At 39.6% G+C, this 27,111-nt stretch overlaps 1 protein-coding gene across 2 annotated transcripts; it reads left to right on the top strand.

Annotated features, from left to right (window-relative positions):
* Positions 1–1,530: 1,530 nt before the first annotated feature.
* On the top strand, positions 1,531–23,069 carry BEND6 (BEN domain containing 6). 2 transcript variants are annotated; one of them, XM_009279726.2, is made up of 9 exons: positions 1,531–1,647; positions 11,464–11,692; positions 11,798–11,943; positions 12,401–12,520; positions 12,904–13,081; positions 14,561–14,778; positions 16,351–16,543; positions 18,388–18,526; positions 21,051–23,069. In XM_009279726.2, the coding sequence occupies exons 2-9, from the start codon at positions 11,497–11,499 to the stop codon at positions 21,316–21,318; spliced, it is 1,458 nt and encodes a 485-aa protein (XP_009278001.1). In that variant the 5' UTR covers positions 1,531–1,647; positions 11,464–11,496; the 3' UTR covers positions 21,319–23,069. The 2 variants fall into 2 exon arrangements, with proteins under 2 accessions (XP_009278001.1, XP_009278002.1); XM_009279727.2 differs by lacking the exon at positions 1,531–1,647 and adding an exon at positions 8,073–8,108.
* The last annotated feature ends 4,042 nt before the right edge of the window (positions 23,070–27,111 follow it).

The raw sequence follows: 27,111 nt of genomic DNA, 5'->3' as shown, positions 1-27,111 counted from the left end.
GAATATATCCAGATAATATTTTGCAATATTGTGTTTGCCCGTGTTACTGGGGAAAAAGTTAGGGTTAACTCGTGACGAAATTCTTACTCTTTTCATGGATCTTTGATGTGAGCATATAAATGAGAGGAACATTTCCAAAACTTTATAGAAGTAATGAAAATCTCTGTGTAAACATTGGAATAACATTGAAATGTTACTGCTTTATATGACTGCCATAAAACTATATAGAAAAGCATATGTGCAAATTAAACTACAAAATATGCAAGCTGGAAGGACAGAGAGGGAAATGTATCTATGGTAGCTTAAATAAGAACAGGAAAAACTATCTCTACAATACTAAAATTCATTTATCACTGAGCTAATAACACTGTAACACTTTACTGTACCCTTAAGGTTAGGGAAATCCATTATTATTGAAAGATTCTCTTGATACCAGGTTGGGGGGGGCTAAGCATCTTAAAGAAAGAAAAAAAAAAAAGAAAGTTGGCTTTTAGGTCTATAATATTTTATTCCAGGAAATCATTTCATACTATACGCCAACACAGTGAGCCAAAATAGTCTGTCCTATTACTTAGTAAAATGGAAAGTTGCTACATTGCAGCCTTTGATTTAAAGCTTTCCTTCACTGCCTAGGAACTGACAAATGCTGTAAGGTTGTGTTGCATCACGTGGTGCAGTATTAAAATCTTTCCTAATACCGCAGTACACTGCAGTAAAATGGTTTTAATGCAGGTTACCTGGAGATTATTCAGATGGTTCATGTTTCCTCACTGTAACATGAAGGAAATCAGTGTGATCCTCCCGGCAACGCGCTGCCCTGCTGCAGTGCTTCACTGCAGCGTATTGCAGGAGCAGGAAACTTTTCGACACCTTTCGCTCTGCACTGATTTGTTTCAGAATGGGATGGTAGAGGAAATGTGGCACAGCAGTGACTGCACGGTAAATTGCAGAGAACTGAGAGGGAACAGTTATTTTCACATTGTTCTTGGGTAGCGGTGCATAGAAAACATTTGACAGACAAATCTCTCATGCTAGCTTGTTAGTTTAAGGTTTATAGCTTTTCCCTTCTAAGACTTGGAGCTCATTGGTGTCTTGAGGATAATATTTTGCCAAAAGGCTATAATAGATTTCACGACAACCGCTTAATTTTTTTTCAAATGCGAAAGAGAGTACAGTTTAGTACAAGAAATGCTGACATGCATGATTTTTCAGAGAGCTGCTGCTCCAGGCATCTGAGTCAACTGTCTCATGTATACCAAACTGCTGCTGTGGCTTTCTTTATATTCATCACTGCTCTGTGTTTGTTAAATACTGCGGGGTTTGGTAGCGTGGTTAAAATATTACTTCCATGGTGAATAAAGTTTAAGTTGCTGAAGTTATTTCACATTAAAAATAAGCAAACTATATGTGAGTAGATTCCCACCCACAAAAGAGAAATTAAAAGAAGCTTTTATATGTATTGCATTTTTAATCTAAGCTTCTTTACAGAGTTTTTCAGGGAACTTTTTAAAAATCTTAAGGATGATAAACAGAGAAGAGAAAAGGAATGAAGAGAGAAGGTTAAAACAAAACCTCTCAGCTGAGATTTGACCTCAGAAGGAGAATCCCGGAGGTGAAGCTATTTCAGAGAAGAGGAAGTAAAAGAAGGTAACGAAGTCTTGAGACTAACTGTGACAAGAGTGTGTGGAATGGCAAGGCGGGTCAGAAGAGAGATGTAAGTTGTTGAGAGGCTGAAGCAAGTCCAAAAGGGTTTTATAAGCTAAGAAGGCAGCCTTCGACCCTGAAATAAACAAGGAGTACTGCTGCTGTTTCAGAGTACGCATGGTGTGGCTGCACTTTTGCAGAGATGTGAGAAGGTGGGAGGTAGCGTCCTGCAGATGCATGTTTTGATGGGGATCACAGGGAAACAGAACAGCGACAAAGTCACAGGCATAGCTGAAGTTTTCGGCAGGAGGCTTGGAAGCAGCCTTTTACTTCAGCAATGCTGAGGGAGGAGGTGGTGGTAAGTAGTTGGGCAGAGGGATGAAAAAGGAAAGTTCTGCTTCAGACACTCCACAGAAAAGAGGCGACCAGCAAACGTTTGCAGTGGAAAGGGACAGGACAGGACGGGAGGCTGTTTCTCTGGTTGCACTCACTCTTGAATGCAGTTGTTTACCTATTTTCCCAAGTTGCATGAGGGAGGGGAACAGCATGGAAATTATGTCAAACTTCTGCAGTTTAATGGAAGAGTTGAGCAGGGAATGTGTTGTAGCAGCAGCAGCCTTCCTGCAGGGAGACAAGGCAGCACTGACCTAAAATATTCTTTCAGGCAGTCTGTCATGGTAACCTGTTCTGACTTAGCAGCGTTGCCCAGCAAGGCTGAAGGCAGAGATACTTTCTGCCCATACTCTTGCCCTGTATGCAGAATTGTAGTACAATCTATGGACTAGTGCATACTCCTTGATAATTTACATGAGGTTCAGCAACTCTTTTCAACAGAAACTAAAAATCCTAGCTGAGTACCATGGGTTAGGCTGAAAGGATTAAAAAAAAAATGCGAAAAGAAAATACGATGGTATTTTGAGTGGAGAAACCATGTCTGCAGAGATCTGCTGACCTCCCCCAATGTAAGCTGTGGGATTCAAGGCCACTCAACAACTCTCAGAAGGCACCTCTCTGCTCCTACAGATTCAGGCCTTGTGGACCTCATTTTGCAATTGTAAGACCCCCTGTATCAATGAGCCGAAAAAAAAAAAAGGTCACATGCTAGATCTGGTGATGTGGACATAAGAATAGGAGATGATACGTGATATGATTTCAGAAGAGTAGCTGAGTAAGTGAAAGGGTAAGATCACTTCCTTTCACTGGTATGTAGGTATGCTTTAAGGACTGTGTTTCTACTAATTAATTATAATTAAGTAAAATATTCTGCTTAAATTACTACTTAACTGGTTAGAAGGGTTCTCTAATCATCTAATGCTTCTTAACAAATACTTTTTTCCTAATCAAAGAGGAACCAAAGTAAATAGAGTAAAAACCAAAGAAGCAAGCAGAGTAAATACAGAAAATATTGTAGTATCTGAGTATTATCAACTTCATTCAATGAAATAATTGACTTTCCCCCTCAATATTTGACTTCACGGGTTACACGCTGTCCTCAGTGTGCTCTCTAGCAGTTTAAGCATGATGTATGAGATGATGTTGTGGGAGTTTCTGGTAGATGATTAACCTTATAAAATACATTCTTCAGCTGAAAGAATAACCATTTCCAGCTTGATACAGGCATCACATTTCAAAAAAAACTGTAATGTGAAATTATGTGTTCCAAATTCAGCAAGGTTATTGCAAATCTTTGTTCTGCAAAACTTGTTAAATTGTTTGCTCCATACAGTGCTTTGTATGTTTGGAAGGCACACTAGCATTAGTTAATTCTCACAATATCCTTGAAATTAGGAAAATATGTATTATTATTTCAGATCCTTTGAAAAGAGAAGCTAAACTGTAAAGGTTGTTCGATTTACCCAAGACCAAACTGTGTGATTCCAGTGCTGCAGACTAGACCCCTCCATGACTGGAACATTTTACCATCTGCAGGTGTCTCAGCTGACCACGTAAAACCAAATTCTGCCTGCTTTATATATGTAGAAGTAATTGTCCTTATTTTGCTGGTTCATCAACTCACACAACTTGCATGTTTTGATTCCCTCTGTTTATTAGACTGAATGTAAATCGAATAGAGTATGAGCCATGCAGTTGTGCACTCACGGCTTACAGCGTTGCTGGAAAAATGCTGGCAGGAATTCTGTGGGCATAAATTGACTTTGCAGACAGAGAGGCTGATCTTGAGCCTAGATCGAAATATACTGCTAAAGCTCCTATGGCTTTTTTTTTTTTTATTACAGCAGTGATATGCCCCTTTGTCCTTGGTTAAAATTTGCTCTGTACTCATTTTTGGCAGTGTTTAATGTAGCAGTTGTCAATCTGAATGTGGCCTTGCATCCCAGAGGGAATTGCACTTCATTAGTATTTTATGTGTGTAATTGGAAGTTGCTTAAGGATTGTTTCAGACCGATACACAACACTGGTCGTTCAGCTTTTATATTAATTTATAAAGTTACATTGAACTACATACACTAAAAAGACATTTAATTTTACAGGAGGGGAAAAAAAATAGCTCTAATAAGGTTTGAGGTTGTTATCCTTGCAGGGAAGATGCCTTTCTGTCAATTCTCCTAAGTGCACACAGAACTACTCTTAGTTGCAGTAATGTTCCCTGGAGTAAGAGGACAACGTCTATGTCTCTTGTTCTAGCTCATGACCTTTAATAGCAATGCAGATTTTTTTTTTTTTTTTAACTGGAGATCATCAAGTTCATTCCCTCCTACCAACATGCCACAAAACCAGAGCAACTGAGGAAGAGCTTTGGAGTAAAAGAGCAGGCACTTTGAGTATTAACCAGGCATGACTTCTAATCTATCATCGCTCACCTATGACAGCCAATGAAGACATATGAGTAGAGATAGTTAAGATGCCGCTAGATTATTAAATACTGACCAGAGCTCAAGCCTGGAATTTCCTAGCTGGTATTTCACTTCTATGCTCTTAGAGTTGAAGGGAGAATGTCACCGATAGCAATGCTTTGGGGCAGCACAGCTTATCTGAAGATATAAGATAGCTTATGCCACCTTATAAAAAGAGTAAGATGCCTCCTCTTATAAACTCTCATGAGTATATATATTATAACAAACCTCCATCAGTGGGTTTGTTTGAACAAGTCCAATTTGAAAGTACATTATTTGCACATGGAAAGTATGTCTGATATTTTTTCAGCCTTTTCCTAAAAGGGTGTTTGGCTGCTTGGGCTGTTAACATAGAGCAAGTGCACAGGTTTTGCACCTCAGCACAGATTTGCATGTGGTCAAACTTTCCCTGATGATGTTGCCTTCCCATAAACATATTTAGACAAAATAACTGAATACCTCACTGGTCTTTAACCTTTACAATTTGGGAGCTGTTAAAATGTGTTGTGTTGAATTACCCAAGCCAGATCAGAATGAGTACGGCCAAGTGTTGGACTCTACAGAGCCATGCTGACTTGTTTCTCCTCCCAGGCTACTTACTGCTTCTAAGAGTTTGGATATGTGAACCTGCATGGAAAGAGCTTTTATGTGACTATTCAAATTCCTGTAGCTTAGGTATCTCATCCAGTTCAACAAATAAACTTATTTTTGTTGGTCTGTATATTAATACATTTTGTTGAGCATGGCATTTGCGAATAAGCAAATCAAAGTGGCTGTTAGTTTTCCATCTGTCAGCTGTGAAATAGCTATTTAATAAAGATACTGATCTGTGATGCAGAATTAATATAACTTCCTGCATCTTGTTGCCTTTATGGGGATCTTTCACTGAGTGTGGGATTAAAATACAGATAAATAAATGTATGCGGTTTATAGGTATGTGAGGTATCTAAGCTCCTATTCAAACTCAGTTCAGTCATTGGGGCCCAGAGAACAATTCGCTTCCCTAAATTTGTGTGTTTAGTGCTATTTGATGTGCCTGGAGTTAGTAACCACCCTCACGAGCCTGGAAGAGGGTCTAGGCCCTATGTGAGATATGTGCCCATTAGAAGAGGCAGTTGGAGGCCAGGCGTAATAATTTATGGTATCTAAGATTGCACCATGCATTTACTTTTAGGCAACTGAATTGAGCCCTAGAGCATTTGAAATGAGCTGAATTGCTCTCCAGGGAGCTTTAATTGTGTTCAGTAGGGGCTTGACACTCATGACTGTTGGAGTTGCTCAAGGCTGAGACATCTTCAAAGGGACGGTAGTTGTGATAAAAGACCTGTGGGGGATTTGCACTTCTGGAGTAGCAGCTGAAGGCCAAGCAGAATATTAGAGGACACTGGCGCTAGACACCTACGTTTAGGAAGCCAAATTGATCCCTAGATCTCCAGTGATTACAATGACAACTTAGATAACTGGTGCACCAGAGATACCTAAATGTAAGCATCTTAATCTAGAACTGAATCCTGTCGTGAAAGCCCAATAATGATGCCAGATTGCTATCTTGAAATTTATTAAAACAAACACCATGTTTCACTGTTAGTTGAATAAATTATTAGAACAGAAGTTTAGTACTTCTAGACATACTAAATATACCTGCTTAATAAATTCATCCTTTCCTATCACTCAGTATTACAAATAAAATCAATGGTTTGTTGCAAAAATCAGAGCTTTTCCAATAAATTTCTTCAAGCTTTTGATTTAGGCCACAGTCCTACAAAGGGCTTTGGCATATTTAGGTATTAATGTTGTTTTATAGAACTTCCAGGTTGCTAAAACTCACAGCATAGAGGGCACTACTGTGAAAAATAATGGCTTCATCAATTTCTTGGGCCACTCAAACAGATTTTAGCGTGTGAAGACAAGTGGGATCATTTCTGTGCATTTATAGTCTTGAAAGTTGCAGTAATGTTCTGATACATGCTCCCTCAGATTTCCAGCTGAATTTGGAATACAGCGATACTGATGATTCTGGAAAATCTGTACGCTGTTTTTCTCAGCTGAGAGCAGCAGATTTGTGCTTTTAAGTCATATTTTCCCATAAAATGACTAAGCTATCACACTGTAAATCTTTTGAGGAGTAACAACACTTCTGCATTCTTCCGACAGTGCCTAATTCCACTGAAATCATTAGTAAATCTTACACTGGTTTCAGGGGAATAAGATTAGAACCCACAACAGGGCATGTAACGTATTTAAATATGGTCATGTTTTCTGGAGAACTGGAAATTTTGAGACTTCATTGTAGCCCAAGAGTTTTACACCAACTTTGTGTTTAATGTCCTGGCGTGTTTAATGTCCTGACAAGTTCAATGTAAAATCCCATAGGCAAAGTTACACAAACCAAATCTGTAACTACCGCTCATTATGCTGAATTGGAAATAAATAGTTTGAGTGAGATAGATGAATTTCTAGCTCAGTAAAGGCGGGCTTTTTTTCCAAGGAAAACTGGGATCATTGAAGGCTGAACTTAGAGGCTAGACAATATAAAATGTTAGTACTTTATCATGGATCTGTGTTATGGTTATGGTACAGTTTCTTGGTTTGCTGAAATCAGTGGCAAAGCCCTATTTTAAGCCATGGCAGAATCAGACCCATCGAGTGGCCCTACAATCTCGTGTTCTAAATTTGTAATACTCTACACCACGTTTACTGAAAGGAAAGAGAAATAATGATCTCAGCATGCCATCTGCCAACTCTCTGGCTGAATGGAACAGACTATGTCAGTCAAAGGGTGAGAGATGTCTTTAAATGACTTTTGTGGGTTTATTTTTTTTTTGTTCTGGCTTTTTGGGTTGCTTAGTAACAATATTCTGTGTGCAAATTTGTAGCATCTGTGCAGAATGTGAGGTGTTAACATGTTTGTAAAAATTAAGAGTCAAATTAATGTTTCCTCTGCAGAGCTTTAAAATTAAATGGCTCCTTTTTTTCTCCCCTTCTACAAATTACCTGCTTTTAGAAAAAGTAAAGACAGATTTGTGTCTTAGAACACATAAATCATAAATTTGTATTTTAGTACTTCTTAAATAAGTAGCTAGAATTTTCAAATGGAGAATATAGCAGAAGTAACTTGCAAAACATAAGTGGCTTTCAAAGGTCATATAATTCTGTCTGTGGTTAGCAGCTGCACACAGGGTTATGTCTGTGCACGATTATATATCTTCCAATTAAACCACGGAACACAGCACTCAGTGTCAGAAATCTTACTTGATGACTTGCAGAACTATGTAAGAAAGATTTAAAACAGAGAACCAGTTACACTTTAACAGACCTCATCCTCTTGGCTCCCTATAGCAGAAGGTCTATTGGAATCTATCCTACGGCTTCAAAAATAGAAAAAGCTAATATAGGATGGGTTGGACCAAGCCAGCTTCTATAAGGAGACATACCTACTCCTGTATAGTCACTGAATAGTCAGCAAAGAGAAATGGGCTCTCCCAAACAGTAAGTTATCCGCTCTCTTTTAGATGCGTGTCTTAGGGTGAGATGAATCACCTCTCTCTCTGTGGTGACTGAGCCAAACATGGCTAGACAACCTCTCACTTTTAAGGCAGTAAAAGTTTGGTAAGATTAATCCCACTCCCCAAGGTTTTTTTTTTCCTGATGATACAGTATATTTTGCCTTTGATCTGTTTTGGCAAATAAAACGTTTTAGAGGGAGGCATCTGCAGCAGTCCTGACTCAGACAAGGTTCACGTTGACTCCAGTGGGAGAACAGGGTGAGAAAACACTGCAGGACTTCTTTTCCAGTAAGTGAAGTATTTTACTGTTCCTTTTCCTTGTTAGAGACATTTTGTTCTACCTTTCCATTCCCTTGAATCACTGGCTAGCGATGATGCCAGCAGACAGGTATTATCCCCAGGACCCATGGATTGTCACAATAAATTCTGTGAAAAGACGTAGTTTGATTTAATGTCTACTGCAGGAGCTGAAGCCATAGCTCCATAACTGAAAAATACTAACAATCAACTATTGCACTCTGTTCCTTTTATTTGGCAGTGTAATAGTTTTGTCATTTTATCTGTAATGCAAGCAGTTGAGCTGATGCCCAGCAGAACTGCAGCAGAGGAGAAGGGACCTGGCCATTCTCCGTTGTTGCCCCACAACTGCTTTCCTGCCTTGGTCCCTTCAAAAGCAGCAGGAGCAACAGGACTGAGCACAAGCCTCGGAAGGCTGCCGGGAGGCTTTCAGACTCCTGCCGGGAGCTAAAGGAATGGATCAACCGCATCCCCATGACTACTTGTGAAATCCATTCCTTATTTCTCTCAGCATCCTATGTAGCTTATATTTTAACGTGGCAGCTGTTAAGACTCCTGGTGAAATAAGTTTAGCTGTTTACTAGTACACCCTCCCACCACAGGCAAGATTTTTGACAGCTCAAAAGAGCTTTATAGATGATGTAGACAAATTGCTGAGCTCCAAGTCCTGCCATGACCATGGTAGAAATTGTCCCTAGCTTTGGGTGGCAGGATGGATTTTCTTGGATCCAGGTGCTTGTCAGGTGTAAAGACCGTGTGAGGGATCTAGCGAGCCATGTGCTTCACAGAGTCTACCAGTGGCACCAGGCTGCTGTCGTGGGCTCCGAACACCCAGAAGTCCACGTCTCCATTGACTTCATTAAGCTGTATAACATGTACGCAAGTACGTTCCAAAAGCTGTTGGACTTGCTACCGATGTGCTTGGTTGGCACAGTGTGTATGTGAATAGCCCCAGTGCCGTGGGGAATCATCGCTTACCCTCCATGCTGTGAACAGCCTGTGTATTCAGTGCATCCCTGGAAATCCCGGGCTGGCTTGCTAACCCTGTACAAGCGCAGACCACAAGCATGTCCCATGGCTCAGAGAATATTTGTCTTAATACAAAATGAGAGGCAACATACAAACTGTTAGAGGACTACAGGGAAACATTTAAAAAAATATAGAAGTCAGTCAATCAGCTGTTAATCTTAGCACACTGGCAGTTCTAACTTTTTTGCAATTCTGCTGACCTTATGTGGGCTTTTAGGAGGGTGATGAAGTAGCTTGCAACTGCCAAGGGCCAAGGAGGGGAAAGCTCAAAGTACTTAATTTGAGAATCGAAGAACTCAATGATGGGGATTGTTGTCCTGGGTTGATCAGGGGTAGAAGTTAACATCTTCGTGCCAAATGAGAAATGTTAAGCTGACTGGTGTACATACTCAAAAGCAGTTTGAAAAAGAAGGAAAAACACTGATGGTCAATGTGATTGCATGCACGGGCTGTTTTAAATTGTTGAATGATCCCTTTCTGTGGTGTGAGGATCCACTCGGCATGGATCAGTGGCAGAATGAGGCCTCCAGTGATTCATGCTAGGCATAGACATTCAGGCAGCTTCCTCTCCAGAATTTACATGGGATGAATGTTTCCCGGTCTTTCTAACTTGCTTTAAAGACAATTAATGTGAATTCTTGCAAACACAGTCTCCTTTCTTCAGCAGGGCAGTACTTAACAAACCTACTGTTATCGCACTCAACACATTCTGCATAAAGGCATGATTTAATACACTTTTTAAAGGTGATTTCTTACGCCGCTTGCCTCATTGTATCAGTAAACATGTTGACAAGAGCACAACTGTCTTTCACAAATTAACAAGTTCACCCCTGTGTGAAAAACCAGCTCTTCTGAGGCGTAGTACAGACGTGGTGAATAGTGGTGAGCTGGGCTTCTGCAAACAAATTGACATTGCTTCTCAGTGCACTGCAGCCAGATTTTCTCACTTTGACATAATAGCTCTGCGTAATTCTCCTTTCCTAGCTCTGAGTTACCTTTTTGACAGCCTCTGCATGAGGTGCTAGATTTACTTCTGACTGATTGAGGCCAAGTAAATCGCAAATCATGCTGTCACATCTGGGAATTCATGAGTTTGCAGCTCTGTAAAATTACTTCACCTCTCTGAGCTGACAGGCCAAACCGTATGTTTGTTGGAACGAAGACTGTGGTTTGACAAAATCAGATTTTCTATTTATTGGTTTTATCTGATTTAATAATTTTAAAGTATAAAATATCTTCTCTGGGTATAATGGAAGCACTTAAATGAACCAGTTACATTTCCAGTAGAGTTTAATAATGTATGTTACATTTCACACATTCATGTAAGGCGTATCAAATTAATTAGAAAAATAAAGCACAAAGTATGACTTGCTGTCTTCTCCCAGTGTGGAACTTTAGTGCTTTTTAAAGGACCAGAAATGGTCCTTTGCTTTACAAATATTGTTTTATGTAAGCAAAGGATTTAGCTGTATATTTGGGTCTGGGTTCTCCTTGTTGCTGTTATTCTTCATGAAGCAGCCCAACTCTTCCAGTCGTCAGCCTGTCATTTCTTTTGTACATCAAGTTTTCCACTGCCAGAATGTGTCATACCTCATCCAGTCAGTTGTCCTGGGTTGTTCTGGGTTGTTTTTTCATGTCTGCAATTGTACATCTTGCTGCCCGTGAGATGATTAATACAGCCCTGGAAGTCATACATCCCTTTTAATAGCATGTAGAACTACTACCTTCCCTCGTTCTAGGAAAAGTTATCACACCTGTATTTTTTAGCCAGAGGCTGGACTGAAAACTTTTGTTGGGGCATATGTAGTAGTAATAGAGATCCTGGGCAGGAGATAGATTAGGCATGGTAGTAATATGGAAGCAAGGGGCTCTTGTGAGTGAAAGCTGTTTTCTGGGCATAATTTTGGAGGCAACTGTCTGATGTACATGTATTGAACAGAGCAGCTTCCATCTTTCAGGGGAGATACAACACGCTGCTTGGCTAGTTTTCACTTCCTTATCCAGGCTATTTTCATACAAGGTAATTACCAAAATCCAGGAATAGGAGGGTTGTTTGGGGCTTTTTAAAGTATTCTTCTAACATTCCTGTGGCATGACATGGAAACAGCTATTTTTCCTATGACGTCCTGCAGGCGGTGTCTGTGTGACAAGAAAACCACTTAACAATGAAAAAATTCACACTGTTTGATTTTGTAAATGATAATTCACTGCAAATTGGAGAGACTTCATGGATACAGGACCTTCCCAATGATGACAATGAACTAGAAAGACTTCTGAAACCAAATGAGCACGTGCTAGTAAACTGGCCTGTGGGAGAAAGAAAGACAGAAAAGCACCTGGTGAAAGTAGTGTACATGAGTGGTGAGTGCAGTTACAGAGCATTTGTCTGATATGAAATTTTAATCTAGTTATAAGGCATTGCTACCTGATTTTCTGGGCTTTGGCCTTTTTTTCCCATCACTTCAGACGACCCCCAAGAGCTGGTGGAAATGATGCAAAAGATACTACGAGCGGATGAAATTACAAAAATACAAGTCCTTGGAAAAGGCAAGAGGAAGAGGATAGAAATGATATTCTCAGAGAGTGAAGACAGTGACCTGGATAAAGAACAGGTGAGTTTCTGTCTTTATGTGCCTGATATTGGTAGGCCCGTAATGGAATGAAATAGACCGTAACTATTGATTCTTCACAATATAATACACAAAATATGTATAGTAAAGGTAGGAATACAGACAGTCTTCACGTGGTACCTCAGCACGATAACCTGTCAGAGTAATTAGTTAGGCCAGTAGATTTTGTCCTTTGCTGTTTGAAGAGAGAAGTGTTATTCAAGACTTGGATGCTGCATCACATTTTCTCCCATAAGACAAGATGCCTGACCACTGCATAAGGAAGGGAAGGGACCAGGTTTTCTGAGCTTTGTATAACAAAAAGTTATAAACATATTTTTCAGAAACACTAACCAAGAATGTCGAGCGCACAGTGCATAAAAGTTTATGGTATACCATGAGCTACTGTAATGAAAGGCTCTATAGGAATGCAAAGGCACTATTATGCTCTTGTTTACAGGGGATGAAGCATATAAAAGATATGAAGATGATGAAGCATATAAAAAGAAAGAAATCATTACAGGCATCTGCTCCTGCCAACATCCTCAGTCAACTTGAAACATCTTTAATTAACAAACAGGTAAACATCTCACCTTCAGCAATTTTAATGTGTTAAGCAAAAGTAAACTGAAATGTATTTGTTTAGGAGGGCATAAGACTTTTGTTTTAGTGAAGTTAATGGTTCTAAAAGTCACTACCTTAGAAAACTGGTGAATGGAGAACAGAGAGAGAAGTACCTAACGGTTATGTATTACCCTGACATTTCATTTTGAATTTTAATATGTATGGTAATATCTATGTTCAGTAACAGCTATTATTAAAATGCACCAACTCTGTTTATACATTCTGAATACAAAGAGAATATTCTGATTTAGCCAGATATTTTAATGTTAGTTTTAATGCTTTAATTTTATGTTGTTGTTGCTCTAGATAGCATGTTTTGGGTTTTGTTTTTTTTTCCAGAGAGAAACATATTCAGGAAGCAACTTTCTGTATAGTGAAAGTAGCAGTGATGATGAAGAGCCTTTATTTCAACTATCCAAGGTAGAACTGTGTGCCAAAATAAAAAGTCTCAAGAGGAAGCTGGCAGACACCATGAGAGAAAACTGCCGCCTAAGGCAGTCCCTGGTGATGCTTCAAGGTAAAGTCAGGGGAAGTGTTTTGATGAAGAGGAAAGCCTGAAGGTCATGAAAAGCTTGATTTATAAGAGGCCATTTGGATAGGAATTATGGATGCTCAAGCACCTGACACGATCAAGGCCTACCATTAGCATCAAAGTCTTTGATACATGGCAACATTTAATTCCAGCAGCACTTAGAAAAAACTGTCTTAAATGGAGGCCATGCAATCATAGAGTTAGAAATGGAAAAATCTGTCTAAATCTCGTCAGTCGTTCCCAAGAGAACCTTTCTGTATGCTGTATATAACCACCGGCTAAGGTCAAACACTCCACTGACCAGTCCAACTAATCTTATTTTTTAACAGTTATTCTTGATCTACTGAAATTTTCTTTATTCTGGAATTATTTCATTTCTAATTACTTTAGTAATTCCTCATTATTGATAATCTGACTTAGTTCCAGGTACAACAAGTTTAGTCCTTTCCCAGAGGTGAGCCATATTGTTTTTTTATAAATGAATCCTTCATCACTTAGTGATCACCTCTGAAGCCCCTCTTACTTGTCCCTGTCCCTTACTCTGGGGCAGCCAAGACTGAATCCAAAATTTCAAAACATTAGTGAATGAATAAGGTTTAAAGAGGTTTTGCTGCTTCTTAGCTACGTCATACCATCCCTGGACAGCCTAGTATCTCTCTCTATTGTCGTATGATTTTGCAAGTGCTTATCAGTTTCAGTGCCCACCCGATTCTGTTCCGTATGTTATTCATCTTGGTTTGAATCATTCATCTCCACTTTTCTGAGTATTATTTTTAAACATTTTGTTAGTGTCCGATAACTTTTCTTACACGTTTACGTCCATTTGCCTTACATCTTAAGCACTTGTATTAGTCTTCGACAGTATTTTCTAGTAATTCAGTGATTCTGTATCTTGCTGATTCTTCAGCCCTTGCATCCTTTTCACTCTGCTGAATTGATTCTTCTTAATGGACTCCGTAAAAGTTTATATTTGAAAATAAATATTACTTGGAGAAAAGGCCACTTAAAAGACATTCTCTATAGATTAAAAAAGAGGGAAAAAAGTCCATGCAGTCTATGTAACTTCTTTGAAGCAAAAAAAGAAATCAAATCAGACATAACATTACTTAGCCCACATTCAATAGCTTTACAGACTTGTAGAGATTTTGAGATAGCAAAAAGCAAACAGAGAAATAGGCAGCTTAGTGCCACGATGGGCATAAACTAATGGTTCCTCTTAGCCTTGCAGAGAACCAATCATCTATGCTATTCTAAAAACAGAGGCCAGATCTTCATGGGTGGGGACAGCAGAATGGCAGGAAAGGCTTTGAGAGAATAGGAAAAAAGTATGTTAACGTGTTTTTGCTGACTACTATGACTCTTTTGCAGTACAACGGGAATCTAATTACAAAAATATACATCCTTACGTAATTAGAGTCTGAAAGCTGCAATTACTTTTACCCATCACTTTCCATTTGATTTCAGTGTTGCCACAGGCAGTGACCCATTTTGAGGAACTGGTAGGGATGGCTGAAGCACTGCTCAAAGGGGGAGTGACATCATCTACGTCCAGTCTGCATTCACATGCGATTTGGAAAGCATCTAACAATCCGTTAGCAGATTCATATGCAGCTGTGCATAGTAACTCCAGCTCACCAATAACTCTGAATGTGGAAGATGAGGAGCAACAGACTGAAAAACAGGTCAGTTAAAAGGCAATTTCAGGCATAAAAATTAAAACTTTATACAGTACAAACTTTACTGTTATAGTATAACAAATATAAAAAATAAGCATCAGCAAAAATAAATTTATCATCGTTCAGTTGATGACGTGATTAATGAGCTCCTTTTGTGCAGAAGGCTCTTTCCATGAGAAACACTAGACTTTTAATTCAGTGTGCTGGTACACTTTCAAACTCGCTTTGATTTTGGTGGCTTTGCACATCTGTGACTAAGGGCAGAAATGCGGATGCATGAAGAAAATACTGAGATCCGGGGATAAGTTCCAGCCTAATGCTTTGGATGCCAAAGGGGAATAGTAGTGTTTCAGAGATAATCTAAGAAAAATACCAGCAGTGTGTTTAAACTGTTAATAAGTACATAGAGAATGGTACATTTCTGCTCTTGTTCCAGACACTGGCCAGCAGTTAAGTAGAAATATATATATATATACACACACACACACACACACAAAGTAAAGGTGTTCCCCTATTCTCTGCAATTATAACAGAGCATAACTGAGAAGTCTCAGGCACAGAGGCTGTACATGAAAAATATAAAGACCCAACCAAAAGAATAATTCTAGCTTCTGCATTCACGATTTACATAAACATTCCTATGCACTGAGTCATGCCAGTCGGAGGAAATCATTCTCGTGTGTTGTCATGGGGTCCTAAAAACCAAATAAATCTATTAAGAATTATCAAGTTATGTTTTGACTGAATATTGCAATACACAAAATTTGACCTAACATCTCCAAAGAAATAAAAAGACCTAATTTTCTAAGCAACCTAGCCTTACTTAATAGAGGTAGCTCAAAATTGCCCATTAGGAGAGTTCAAATACTTAGGCTGTACAACTGCTGTGTGTAGAAGTCACTCTCAAAGCCCAGGACCAGATGTCACAGTTCTTAGGGCATGTCTGCTCGGAGGCAGGAATATTAGCTTGGGCATAGTGCCATGCTCCCAAGGCTGTACAGAATCCATGCCAGAACTGGACCACAGCCAGCCTGCATGGAGTGCAAGCAGAAGGACTTAGCTATGTCTGAACATGTCCTGTCTCCACTAGTGAGTAATAAGGATCGCTCGGTGAAGTGTTTGCTAGGATGAACGGCACTATGTCTGCTCGGAGGCAGGAATATTAGCTTGGGCATAGTGCCATGCTCCCAAGGCTGTACAGAATCCATGCCAGAACTGGACCACAGCCAGCCTGCATGGAGTGCAAGCAGAAGGACTTAGCTATGTCTGAACATGTCCTGTCTCCACTAGTGAGTAATAAGGATCGCTCGGTGAAGTGTTTGCTAGGATGAATGGCACTTTCATTTTCCTTTGCTAGGAACTGTCTGCCCCACACTTGCTTCTGAAAAAACATCAACCTGTGTGTACAGTTGCAAACATTGAGTGGTATGCAAGTTTAGCGTTGATCTCAAGCACACAGTTTGCAGAGATTACTTTTGAAATTGTGGTTTAAAAAAGGAAAACTTAAAAAAAATATTTCAGAGGTAATATTTCTAGAGAACCACAATAGTTATGCCTATGACCAATTTTGTTTTCCAGTTCAAGATCGAAAAGTGGCAGATCGCACTTTGTAACAAGAGCAAACCTCAAAAGTTTATAAATGACTTGATGCAAGCACTTTATACACATGAATACATGGCTACACACAGCCTGACAGGTGCGAAGTCCTCCTCTTCAAAGGATAAAGCAGCGAAACCAGCTATGAATCAGAATGAAGTTCAAGAAATCATAGGTGATGACTTGTTAACATTACTCAGTGTGGCACTGACCTGACAGAGGGCTTTCTCTGAGGGAGGGGCTGTAATGCTTAACAGTTAGTCTGTGCCGTTTCATATTTCCTTCTTCAGCTACAAACTTTTTTAACCCATCTGTTATAAATACGGTCAGTGAAATGCTAAGTAGTAGTATTTCTATTGTGTGAATTTTGTGGTTTTTACTTAAGTGGCTACTCAGCACAGTGATACTTAAATTTTTTTAGCCTTTGAAAGGTTAATCTACAACAGTCAAACTTGGAGCATGACAATTAATGGTTAAGGGAAGGCAAAGACAGGACACACTGGGATCAAATTTAAAATAATGTCTGCTATATTCTGAAGTTAGTGAATGTTACGAATTCTGACATTTTAAATAGCGCTGGAGGCAAAATGAGACAATAAGTATAGAAGACAGGAATAGTGATCAGAGAAGCAAACAAAATTTGTTTTATGCTGAGGTTTAAGGCAAAAAATGTTTGGTGCGTAAGAAAGAGAATCATTTCAGATGGAAGTAGCAGCTTTAAAGAAAACAGTATTTTGTGAGCACTTGAAGCCTGATTTTTATTGGATTCACACCTATAGCTTAATACTTGAACAACATAGCCTAAATTCCTGTACTAGAATCCCTCGCCCATTGCCATTCCCTCGGACTTCTCTAGTTCTCTCAGTTCCCTTCCCAGCTTAGCTCCAGTTCCTGTACCTTGGTCCAGTTTTGTTGAAGTTGGCCAGCAGTTTCAAAAGTTATCAGTTGCAGAAACCTCTTTTTCTTAAGAACCTAGCTAGAGAAGAAGGTCCAAAGTCAAGAGAGGGAAAAGGAAACAGTGTGTAAGATGGTGAAAATATATTTAGAGGTGGTAAGATGAGGCAATTTCAGAACGATGTATGAGAAAAATTAAAAAGATTTCATGGGATGAGAAGAACGGTTGGACTCGATGATCTTAAGGGTCTTTTCCAAGCTAAATGATTCTATGATTCTAAGAGCTACTAGGGACTTTTCTAAAGGTGGATTCTGGGGAAGAGTCTAGGCAAAACTGAAAAGGGAAGCAGAGAAGATAATCAGGACATCGAATACAGCATGCTGCAGAGAATTCAGTGATAAAGGGGAGCCTATAGAGAAGTCAAAGAAGTTTGTTAAGGGAAATAAGAACACTCCTGAATTCAAGTAGAAAAGTCTCAACATTATACAAGAGAAGAAGAAAAATATGAAGGAAGCCTGGGAGTTCTAGGACTGTAGAAAATGAGTTAGTAGATCAGATTATTTAAAGAAGATGGAAACTGTAAGACTTCAAAATCAAAAGGGAAAAAAAACCAAGGGAAGGGAAGATGATGGAGAAGAGGAGAGCAGGAGATGCATTCCTGATGATAAGTCCTGTTAGGGTTTTTTGCATTCAAAAAAAGGTAGCCAGGCAAAACAGAAGGGAAATGTTTGGGGAAGGAGACATCACCTGCAAATGAAAATTAAGGAACAAAAACTGTAAGATTCAGAGGCACAAGGACTGACGAGGATAGGATCTCTTTGATCAAGAACAGAACAAAGGAAGAGAGGATGAGCAAACACAAATCACTTACTACAGGAAGCCCTTGTGGCCCTGGAGTTCCCTCTGAGTTTGCCAAGAGCAGGCACAGCAATATGAAAGGCACAGAGAAAAGCAAGAGCTGGCACGTGCAAAATCTATGAAGTAGTGAGCGAAGACAGCAAAGTAACTAGAGCTGAAGCGGAAGTAGCTGGAAATTTAAAAGACGCAATAAATGTATTTTAGATCATACATCTCTGGTTTCCCTGATTTGGGGGCCTCATATATATCATCTCTTTATTTTGCAGGAATCACAAAACAGTTGTTTCCAAACACAGATGATGCTTTAATTAGGCGAATGATGGGACAAAAACTGAACAATTGCACCAAGAAGCCAGTTTTAAGCAAAGATCTTAACTCAGGTGCTTTTCAGAAGCATAGCTTTTGGTAAGTCTTAAAAAAAATTGTAGCCTGCAATGTGTAATTCCATATATTACACCATGGTAACAAAATGTAAAAGCAATCTTAAAATTACCATGAAGATATAAGTTCATAAATGCATTGCCAAGTAGGTAAATAACCTCGTACAAAAAGTACGTAATACAGAAGCAGTCCAGCTTAACATTACAGCACAAAAAAAGAGTTGTTCATTGTAGGCAAAGCAGCACAAGGCTATTAAATTACAGGAAGAGAAGACAGAAGTAAACACATGGAGTTACTTTGATCAAGATGTCTATTTTAGATTTGGCATTATTTACTTTTCTTATTCTCTGTAGGCTCTCCAGAGACCAGTTAATTCCATTTTCATGTCACCTGTTGTGCCTCAATTAACCCACAAGTGAAGATAAGGAAAATCACACCTCTTTTCTACCTACCGATAACCGTACTGTAGGAGAGCTAAATTAGCCTTCTTTTACTGCCAGAGTCTAAATTATTTGGGCAGAGGAATTATTAAATAATATCTTGCTTATTATGGGCATTCTTACCTTGTGAACGAGACTAGTCTAAAATTGCTGAACTCATCCCTATCATCGGTGAAGTCAGCTATTTGCATAGTTCTGTTTCCATATATACCAAATGTACATATCACAGAATAGTTGAGGTTGGGAGGGAGGGAGGGACCTCGGGAGATTGTCTAGTCCACCCCCCACTGCTCAAAGCAGGGTCATCTAGACCAGGTTGCTCAGAGCCATGTACAGTCGGGTTGAGTATCTCCAAAGATGGAGACTCCACAACCTCTCTGGGCAACCTGTGCCAGTGCTCAGTCACCCTCACAGTGAAAAAGTGTTTCCTGATGTTCAGACAGCACCTCCTGTATTTCAATTTCTGCCCATTGCCTCCGGTCCTGCCACTGGGCACCACTGAGAAGAGGCTCCATCCCTCCCATCAAATATTAATACACATAGATAAGATCCCCCTGAGCCTTCTTGAGACTAAACAGTCCCAGCTCTCTCAGCCTCTCCTTGGGAACAGGATAAGGGATTAACAAGGAACAGGATAAGAGATTAAAATCAGTGAGACAGGGAGAACAGATCTGTCCTTACTTAGACTTTCCATACTGAAGTAATATTTTACTTCTTCCTAGTTCAGTTATCTCGTGCATGTTTTAAAATCCATATTTGCAACTGTAAGACACTTCATAACAACAAAAAAAAACCCAAACAAACAAACAAAAACACTTCAAGATATTTGCCTATGTTATATACGACACAATTGTTTGAAAAGTAGCAGTGCTTTGCTACTAAAATTCCTCTCTAAGCCACCTGGAAGTACTCCATGAACCACCAGTGGTCTATGAATTACTACTTGAAAAATACTCAGATAATATCTATTGGAAGAATCCACATACACAGGTTTTCCCATCTGGAAACAATAAACAAATGCACCAGCCTGGCTAAAATACAGTTTACTATGTTAATGCTTTTCTCCTAGAGATGAGAAGGCTTCATAAAACAAAGGTCCTCTGTATTTGTAACATACAGTGTGCATTGATTCACTGTAGTATTTTTCCTTGTCCTTGACACAGGTGGTAAAAATAACAGCACAGAAACAGAGACTCTGTCTTCTTTGAAAGTATTAATTCTTAAGTATTTTATATTTTACATTTTTATCTTCATAAGATGAATCCATAAATTTTGCTAATTCCTGAGTCTTCTCATCTACAGACACAGTATTCCTGAAGCCTTGATGGGAGGATCTTGAGCTAGCACTATAACAATTCTGGGTTGTTTTTTAATACTGCCTATAGACCTTTCCATTTAAGCTTGGTAACTTAAAAATGTCTTTATGTCTGTTATTGATAAGTGCTTATGTAAAATCCAGTCCAATATCCATTGAAACCAATGCAAATATTGCCTGCACAGTCACTCTTGAATGGATGATTATTAGAATGCATTTATAATGCATTCATTTTACACCTGTTCAGAATTTCCTCACTGTAAAAGCATTTAAGCACCTTGTAAGTAATCGAGATAACAGTAGTGATTCCTTTAACTCAGACACAAGTTTTCTCTGTAAGAAAATCAGGAGAATTTAAAAGTGCTCATAATCTCACTGTTACTCCTCCAGTTCACCTTCCAGCCATGAAGTACAGAGAGGGGTCAAGAGAAAATCCTGTTGTGCAGTACCTTTAGTAACAACTTACTTACACACAAGTTACTAACTTTTCAAACTGGTGATACTGCAGTTTTGATCTCCCTTGCTGCTCCTCCTTCCTTGCCCACCTCCTTGGCCTTTCCCCAGAATACAATTACGATTCAAGAGAAGGAATTGGGAGTAAAATCCAACGAGACAGACAAGTCACCATCTCAGATCCATTAGGCTGAGATGAAACAAGAAGAAGGGGAACGTGTCAATGAAGAAAACTAGTTAACTAGCCAATAAACAAACTCTGCTGCTCAGAAACTAAGAACAGTAGTAATTGCTCATTTAATGTTAATATCTCAAGCTTAGTTATAAATTGTCTCAACAGTGGTTCAACAGCTGCTCCTCAGGGCATCATCTCTTCGGCTGTTCCTCCCAGCACACAAGACCAGCAGGATGATGATTCACCAGCTGCTAATGCACAAATTCAGCAAAGTGACAGCCGTCTGACTCCCCCACCTCCCACCACACAAGGTCAGCAGGAGTGTTTCAAACCCACTCCTTCTAAGGTGGAGTCTCATCTACCCAGAAGCTCACCAGCGCCCTCTCCCAACCACGGTTGCGGACGGGATCTCAGGAATTCAGACAAGGAATAACAGATGGTATTTCATACCATTTCAAATTCTCAACAGAGATTAAGGAGTAGTATAAAATAAAAAAAGAAGTAATATCTGAATAGGCCTAGCAACAGTGGACAGAGATACTGCAAGCAGAATAGAAGCCTGAGAACCATTTTCTCAAGCAAATGAAAATCCCACAGCCTAGAAAAAAATGAAGGCATATCAATATCTTTGGCTTTAAGATATTATTAAATATATGCATGTTATGCAGTAATTCAAAAAATATAAACTTGTTCTGAAGAATATAAGAGATCCCCTTAGTTAGAAAAAAACATTATTTAAAGTAATACCAAAAGAATGTATAAAAGGAACCTTAATCCCCTTGCTTTCACCTTGACAGCTGATGGAAAACTGCTTTACCGATCAGAGAAAGCTATTGCATATTAATACAAACAAGATATAGAGGTATGAAAAGAGAATAGAAAAATTTCCTAGTGAAATGAAGACTATGGCCAGCACAGGGTTAGAAAGCACAGGGCCGCATGAGCAGAGAAGAAATAAAATAGGTATTTAAGGATGCTGTTAACTTGGAAAGAAGAAAACATTCTTAGGGCAATGAAACTGCAGCTCTCAAGATGTCTGCAGGAAAGAAGCAGCTCATTTTTAACCTCTGAAGTTGGAAAGGCAATGAAAGAAGCCGTGTTCCCTCTTAGCTCAGGGAATAGTCTTCCAGGATAGCCTGTTTGGTTGTGGAGGCCGTGGCTTCTCTCACAGGCCTTCTGCTGCTGGTTTGGCAGCTCTCACTCTCTCTTCTTCCCTGAACATCGGGTCCATAGGATAACGGTGCCTGATCCCTCCAGTCAGGAAATGGAGGACAGTCTGTTGGAAGCGACTAGTAAAGGGCAGAGTTGCCAGCCTCTACTCCCTGTGTTTCGATTTTGGTATGCTACCTCTTGCTTAGAGAAAGGGTGGACAAGTAGAGTATTCCTTATGGGACTGGGACCAGAAAAATCCCAGTAACTGGGCAGTTCCTTTTAAGACCTGACACCTCTTGTGCCAGGGAGCAGCTGGCAGTCACACACCCTGTAATTGCCGGAGGAGGAGGAGGGAAGGTACATTTTTTTCCTTCCTGATGATTCCAAGTTTACAGTGTGACGGTAGCATGGGAAGGAGAGAACGCTTGGATTATAGCTTTTGTGTCTGAGTGTACTTCTCCCAGAACAGAGAGTACTAATAGTTATATCTATTTCATACGTGGCAAACAAGCAACTAAGGAATCAAGATGAAAAAAAAAAAAAAAAACAACATAAAGTTTAAGAAATCTAGCTTGATTTGAGGAGGATTTCTATAACTCAGGACATCTGAGTTATAGAAATAAATTTAAAATAGTATTAGGGTGAACGCCGGGAAAAAAATCTGAAGATTAAGGTTAGCAGCCAAACACCTCTAAAGGGAAGTGCTGCAAGCCTAACTGTGCTAGAACAATGCACTAATATAATGCACTGTGGGGAAGACTTTCGTGTAGGCTGGGGTATGAATTAAGTGACCTGCTAGCCTTTTTCATCTCTCATGTCTACCAATTCCTTGTAGATAGGATCAGGATGAAAGCAGGTATGAAATATGATGTAAGTTCTATCTCATGTTATTAACTACCATCCATAAAATGCAACAGAAGGATGTTTGCTATTATGTACATTTTGTATATGTAACTGTATGTACAGCATATAAGAATGTATATAATTAATCATATTTTTGAAGCAACTTTCTATCAAATAAAATGAAACATTACTATGTCTTAGTTCTATTTTATTATCTCTACTGTCTTCTGGGCCTTTTCTTACATCAGCCTCTGTTGTACACTCATAACAGGTAAGGTTGGGTTTTTTTCTCTCACTCACCTTTTTTTTCTCTTTTTCTTTAATAACTGTTCTGAAGCCAGCTTCTGTAAAGCTTGTAATTTTTAGCTGGGGAAGGGGTTGGCCCACCTTACAAGGGCTTTCTAACCTTAAAGCTGTCACAGCTGATATTGCACAGCTGCAGCTGTTCTGCTGTTTGGGAGGTATAGAAGCACGTGGGCAGGTACACGGAGCCAAACACGAGCGGCTGCTTTCCCTGTCGCTGGTGCAGCGCTGCAGATCACGCTGTACTATGTGCTTTTCTGTTCTGCTGAGTTGGTAAGTTGTCAAAGGAAAACCAGTGGGGCTGGCAGCTCACCGCAAAGAGTAAAGGAGGATTTTCATGGTAGGGTGAAGGGCCTGCTCCCAGGCATGGGCCAGGGAGACGGATGGGTGTTCTGGGCAAAAAGAGCAACATAGAGGAGGAGACATTTTAATGTTTTACCAAAGGGTAAAGAGGGAGCAAGCTGCAAAGAGCCAGTTCCTTCCTCTCTCCTAAAGTATAGGACTGATGTTATCCCACTGGATAAAAGATAAATAGCTTTTACACAACTACAGTGTTAACAGAAAAGCCATACTCCTTGCAGTATGACCAAAAAGGAAGAAAATACGACTGGTTTTCCAAAATGACCCTGACAAACTCTGAGAACACAAAATTGAAGACTAGATAATCACAGATTAGAAACTTCAGAAGTAACAGAAAGGGAGAGGAGAGCAGAACAGTCTAATGCTGCTTCTCCCCAAGTTTGCACTAAAATAAAAAGTAATTGGTGATGTGTAAATGTGTGGTGTCACAAAGTATAAAAATTCTTCTAATATGAGTGACAGAGGACACATTATTTGCATTACTCAGAATTGGAGAAGGCTGACAGCTACTGCAGAAAAACCTAACAGCTATATGACTGTACAGCATTTAGTAACTGGAGAATTTACTACTGAAAAGGTAAGCCACACTAAAACTAATAATTTGAACTATTTGTTTCTGTTACTGCATTTTAGATTTAATTTGAAGATTACCATGGAAAAGAATTCGGTCATTGTTTATTATGAACTGTTCAGTAAGAACACTTGCTTTCTAAGGAGGGAAGAATATTGAGATATGTGAAGAATGGCATAAAAAACTTACTGAAAAAAGAGTACTATTGAATAAATCAGGGTTTTTAATGCATGTCAAGTTCATGTCCCCTCTTATATGGTATATAGATACGAGTCCAAAAAACCCAAACCACCAGACATCTAAATTTTCTAGATCAAGAGTAAGTGGCAGTATGCAATGTCGACACAAGAGGGAAACCAATGGTTAAAAAGGCAATGTTTCACTCACTTTAAGGAGCAAGGAAAGAAACAAGGATGCTGAAATATGTTTAAATTCTATTAAAGAAAATAATTAAGGGTACATAATGAATATGTGGCACTAGTTGCTAGAAAGCATTATTGAGTTTATAAAGACAGCCTGCTTAGAAACAGCTTCCACATCCTATGTGATACCCAGACTTCATTTGGAGGTTTGGACTTGGAGACCTTAGCTCATGAAGAGCAGACCGTGAGTACCCCCTGCTCTCCTAGGTTTGTCTGCTCCTACCCTCAGCAATCTACTGCCTGTGTTTAAAAAAAATCACCTACTCTCTATACCGAGTTAGACAGTGAATGTGCCTTGCAGGTGGCCCACCAGCCAAGAAGTCCAGCAGGCTACATCTTTTCTCTTCTCTATGAAACAAACTCTGCATAAGAACTTTCCTAAGCAGACCCAAACTGGGAAGTCTGTGCTTTCCCAGGAATTAGCTGAAATACACAGATTTTGGAATTCAGTTTTGTTAGCATATTGGAAATGCTGATATGATTGCATGGCAATTCCCTTATTATTTTTTTTTTCCTTAATTGCATTGTTTAAATACGAGGAGGATGTTTGGATGGGTCATTGCAAGAGTAAACATTTACATGAATTACTGCTGAAAAATTAATGTTCAAATGAGTGTCATTTTCATAGGCTACCAGAGTTTGGAAAAATAATGCCACCTCACTGCTCTAGTAACTTGTTACTATTGCACCTCATAGTATCTGTTCTCAAGAATCAAAAGTAATTAAGTGCAAATGCAAGCTACAAACAGAATGGCTGCTATCAACATTCTGTTAGCAAATTTGAGTTATAAGTGCAAAATATGAAAGTTAGGCAGCAACAATAACTTTAATTTTCCAGGTGGTAGTCAGGTTTCCATTATTTTAATAATGAAATATAACTGCTCAAATCAGTGTTGTTTATACAGTCCAACAATAGTGATTAAGTTGTACAAATTTGTTAACAAGTATATAACTAGTATATATAACTAGCATCTCAGTATGTCTTTCTTCTATCATAAAGCTATTTTTTCATTCATATATGGAAGGAGGCTTAAAACTAACATTAGTAATAGTAACTCTGTGTTTACAAGAAAAAGACGTGCACTAAATTAATGCTGGCACTAAATACCACATGATATGTTATTTCTGATAGGTGTTTATTCACAAAGCTCCCATAACATCAAAATTTAATGTGCAACCCTGAATTCTTTCTCTCCTGTCTATGCAGGATTTGATAAGCACACACCAGTGAAGTGCTTTGTTTGTGTGCAAGCAACTCTTTCTTATAGACATACAACTCAAAGGTGACATTTACACTGTTCAGCATACTCAAAGCCAATGCATTAAGTAAGGATGATTCATACCAACTTTTATTTTGGGTGGCTCGAAGGAACTATATGATGAAGCAGGAGAGCGGTAGCAGATAAATAACAAGCATCATGGGCATGGGGGCCCAAGTGATGTTTCCTCGATCCTGCAAGTGAGGGGAAATGAGGAGAAGAGCACTAATAGGACAAGTCAATAATTGGCTGCAGAACTGGTGTTGGTGACAAGGTTTTGAGTTGTATGACCATGAGACCCTGCTTGCAGATCACCGTCTGCTTGAGAGAGATGAGATCCACCTCACTAAGCGGGGCAAAGCTATTTTTGCCAGTAGGATGGCTGACCACATAAGGAGGGCTTTAAACTAAGGATGGAGAGGGAGAGAGTAACCAGCAGCCCTGTGAGGGAGTGATGGACATGGTCGAAGAGCAAAGGGCATGGGGTGCTGTGACAGGAACGGAACACAGAATCAATAAGATGGGGCTTAAGTGGGGTCACCTCCAGCACTTGCATGTAAGCAAGGAAATGCCTATACAAGGCACCATGATGGAGAAATCCCCCAATCCCTTTCTAGGCAGTCAACATGCTGGGGTGCCTCTCTGAAGTGCCTGTATACTAATGCATGCAGTGTGTGGAATAAACATGATGAGTTTGTCTGTGTGCAGTTGCAGGGCTATGATCTCGTTGGGATCACAGAGACATGGTGGGATGGCACCCAAGACAGGAGCATCACAATGAAGGGAAACCGGCTCTTTAGGAAGGACAGGCTAGGGAAACAAGGAGGGGAAGTTGCCCTTTATGTGAAAGAGCAGTTGGAGTGCATCAAACTCTGCTTGGGGATGGATGAGGAACCGAATGAGAGTTTATAGGGGAGGATTAAAGAGAGGACAGGTAAAGGTGACATTATAGTGTGTGTCTGCTATAGGCCACCTGACCAGGAAGAATCACAGAATCATAGAATCATAAAATCATTAAGGTTGGGAAAGACCTCTAAGATCATCAAGTCCAACCGTCGACCCAACACCACCATGCCCACTAAACCATGTCCCTAAGCACCTCATCTACTCGTCTTTTAAATACTTCCAGGGATGGGGACTCCACCACTTCCCTGGGCAGCCTCTTCCAATGTTTAACCACTCCTTCAGGAAAGACATTTTTCCTCACGTCCAATCTAAACCTCCCCTGGCGCAACTTGAGGCCATTTCCTCTCGTCCTATCGCTTGTTACTTGGGAGAAGAGACCAACACCCACCTCGCTACAACCTCCTTTCAGG

The sequence above is a fragment of the Aptenodytes forsteri genome, unplaced genomic scaffold (genome assembly GCF_000699145.1).
Source record: "Aptenodytes forsteri isolate BGI_AS27 unplaced genomic scaffold, ASM69914v1 Scaffold115, whole genome shotgun sequence".
NCBI classification, from domain to species: Eukaryota; Metazoa; Chordata; class Aves; order Sphenisciformes; family Spheniscidae; genus Aptenodytes; species Aptenodytes forsteri.
This window is presented reverse-complemented; position numbering and strand designations above follow the sequence as displayed.

Coding starts and splice junctions, on each gene's coding strand:
- BEND6 (XM_009279726.2), top strand. CDS start 11,497: ATGAAAAAATTCACACTGTTTGATTTTGTAAATGATAATTCACTGCAA. Junction 11,944..12,400: donor GTGACCTGGATAAAGAACAG/GTGAGTTTCTGT, acceptor TCTTGTTTACAG/GGGATGAAGCATATAAAAGA. Junction 14,779..16,350: donor AGCAACAGACTGAAAAACAG/GTCAGTTAAAAG, acceptor TTTGTTTTCCAG/TTCAAGATCGAAAAGTGGCA.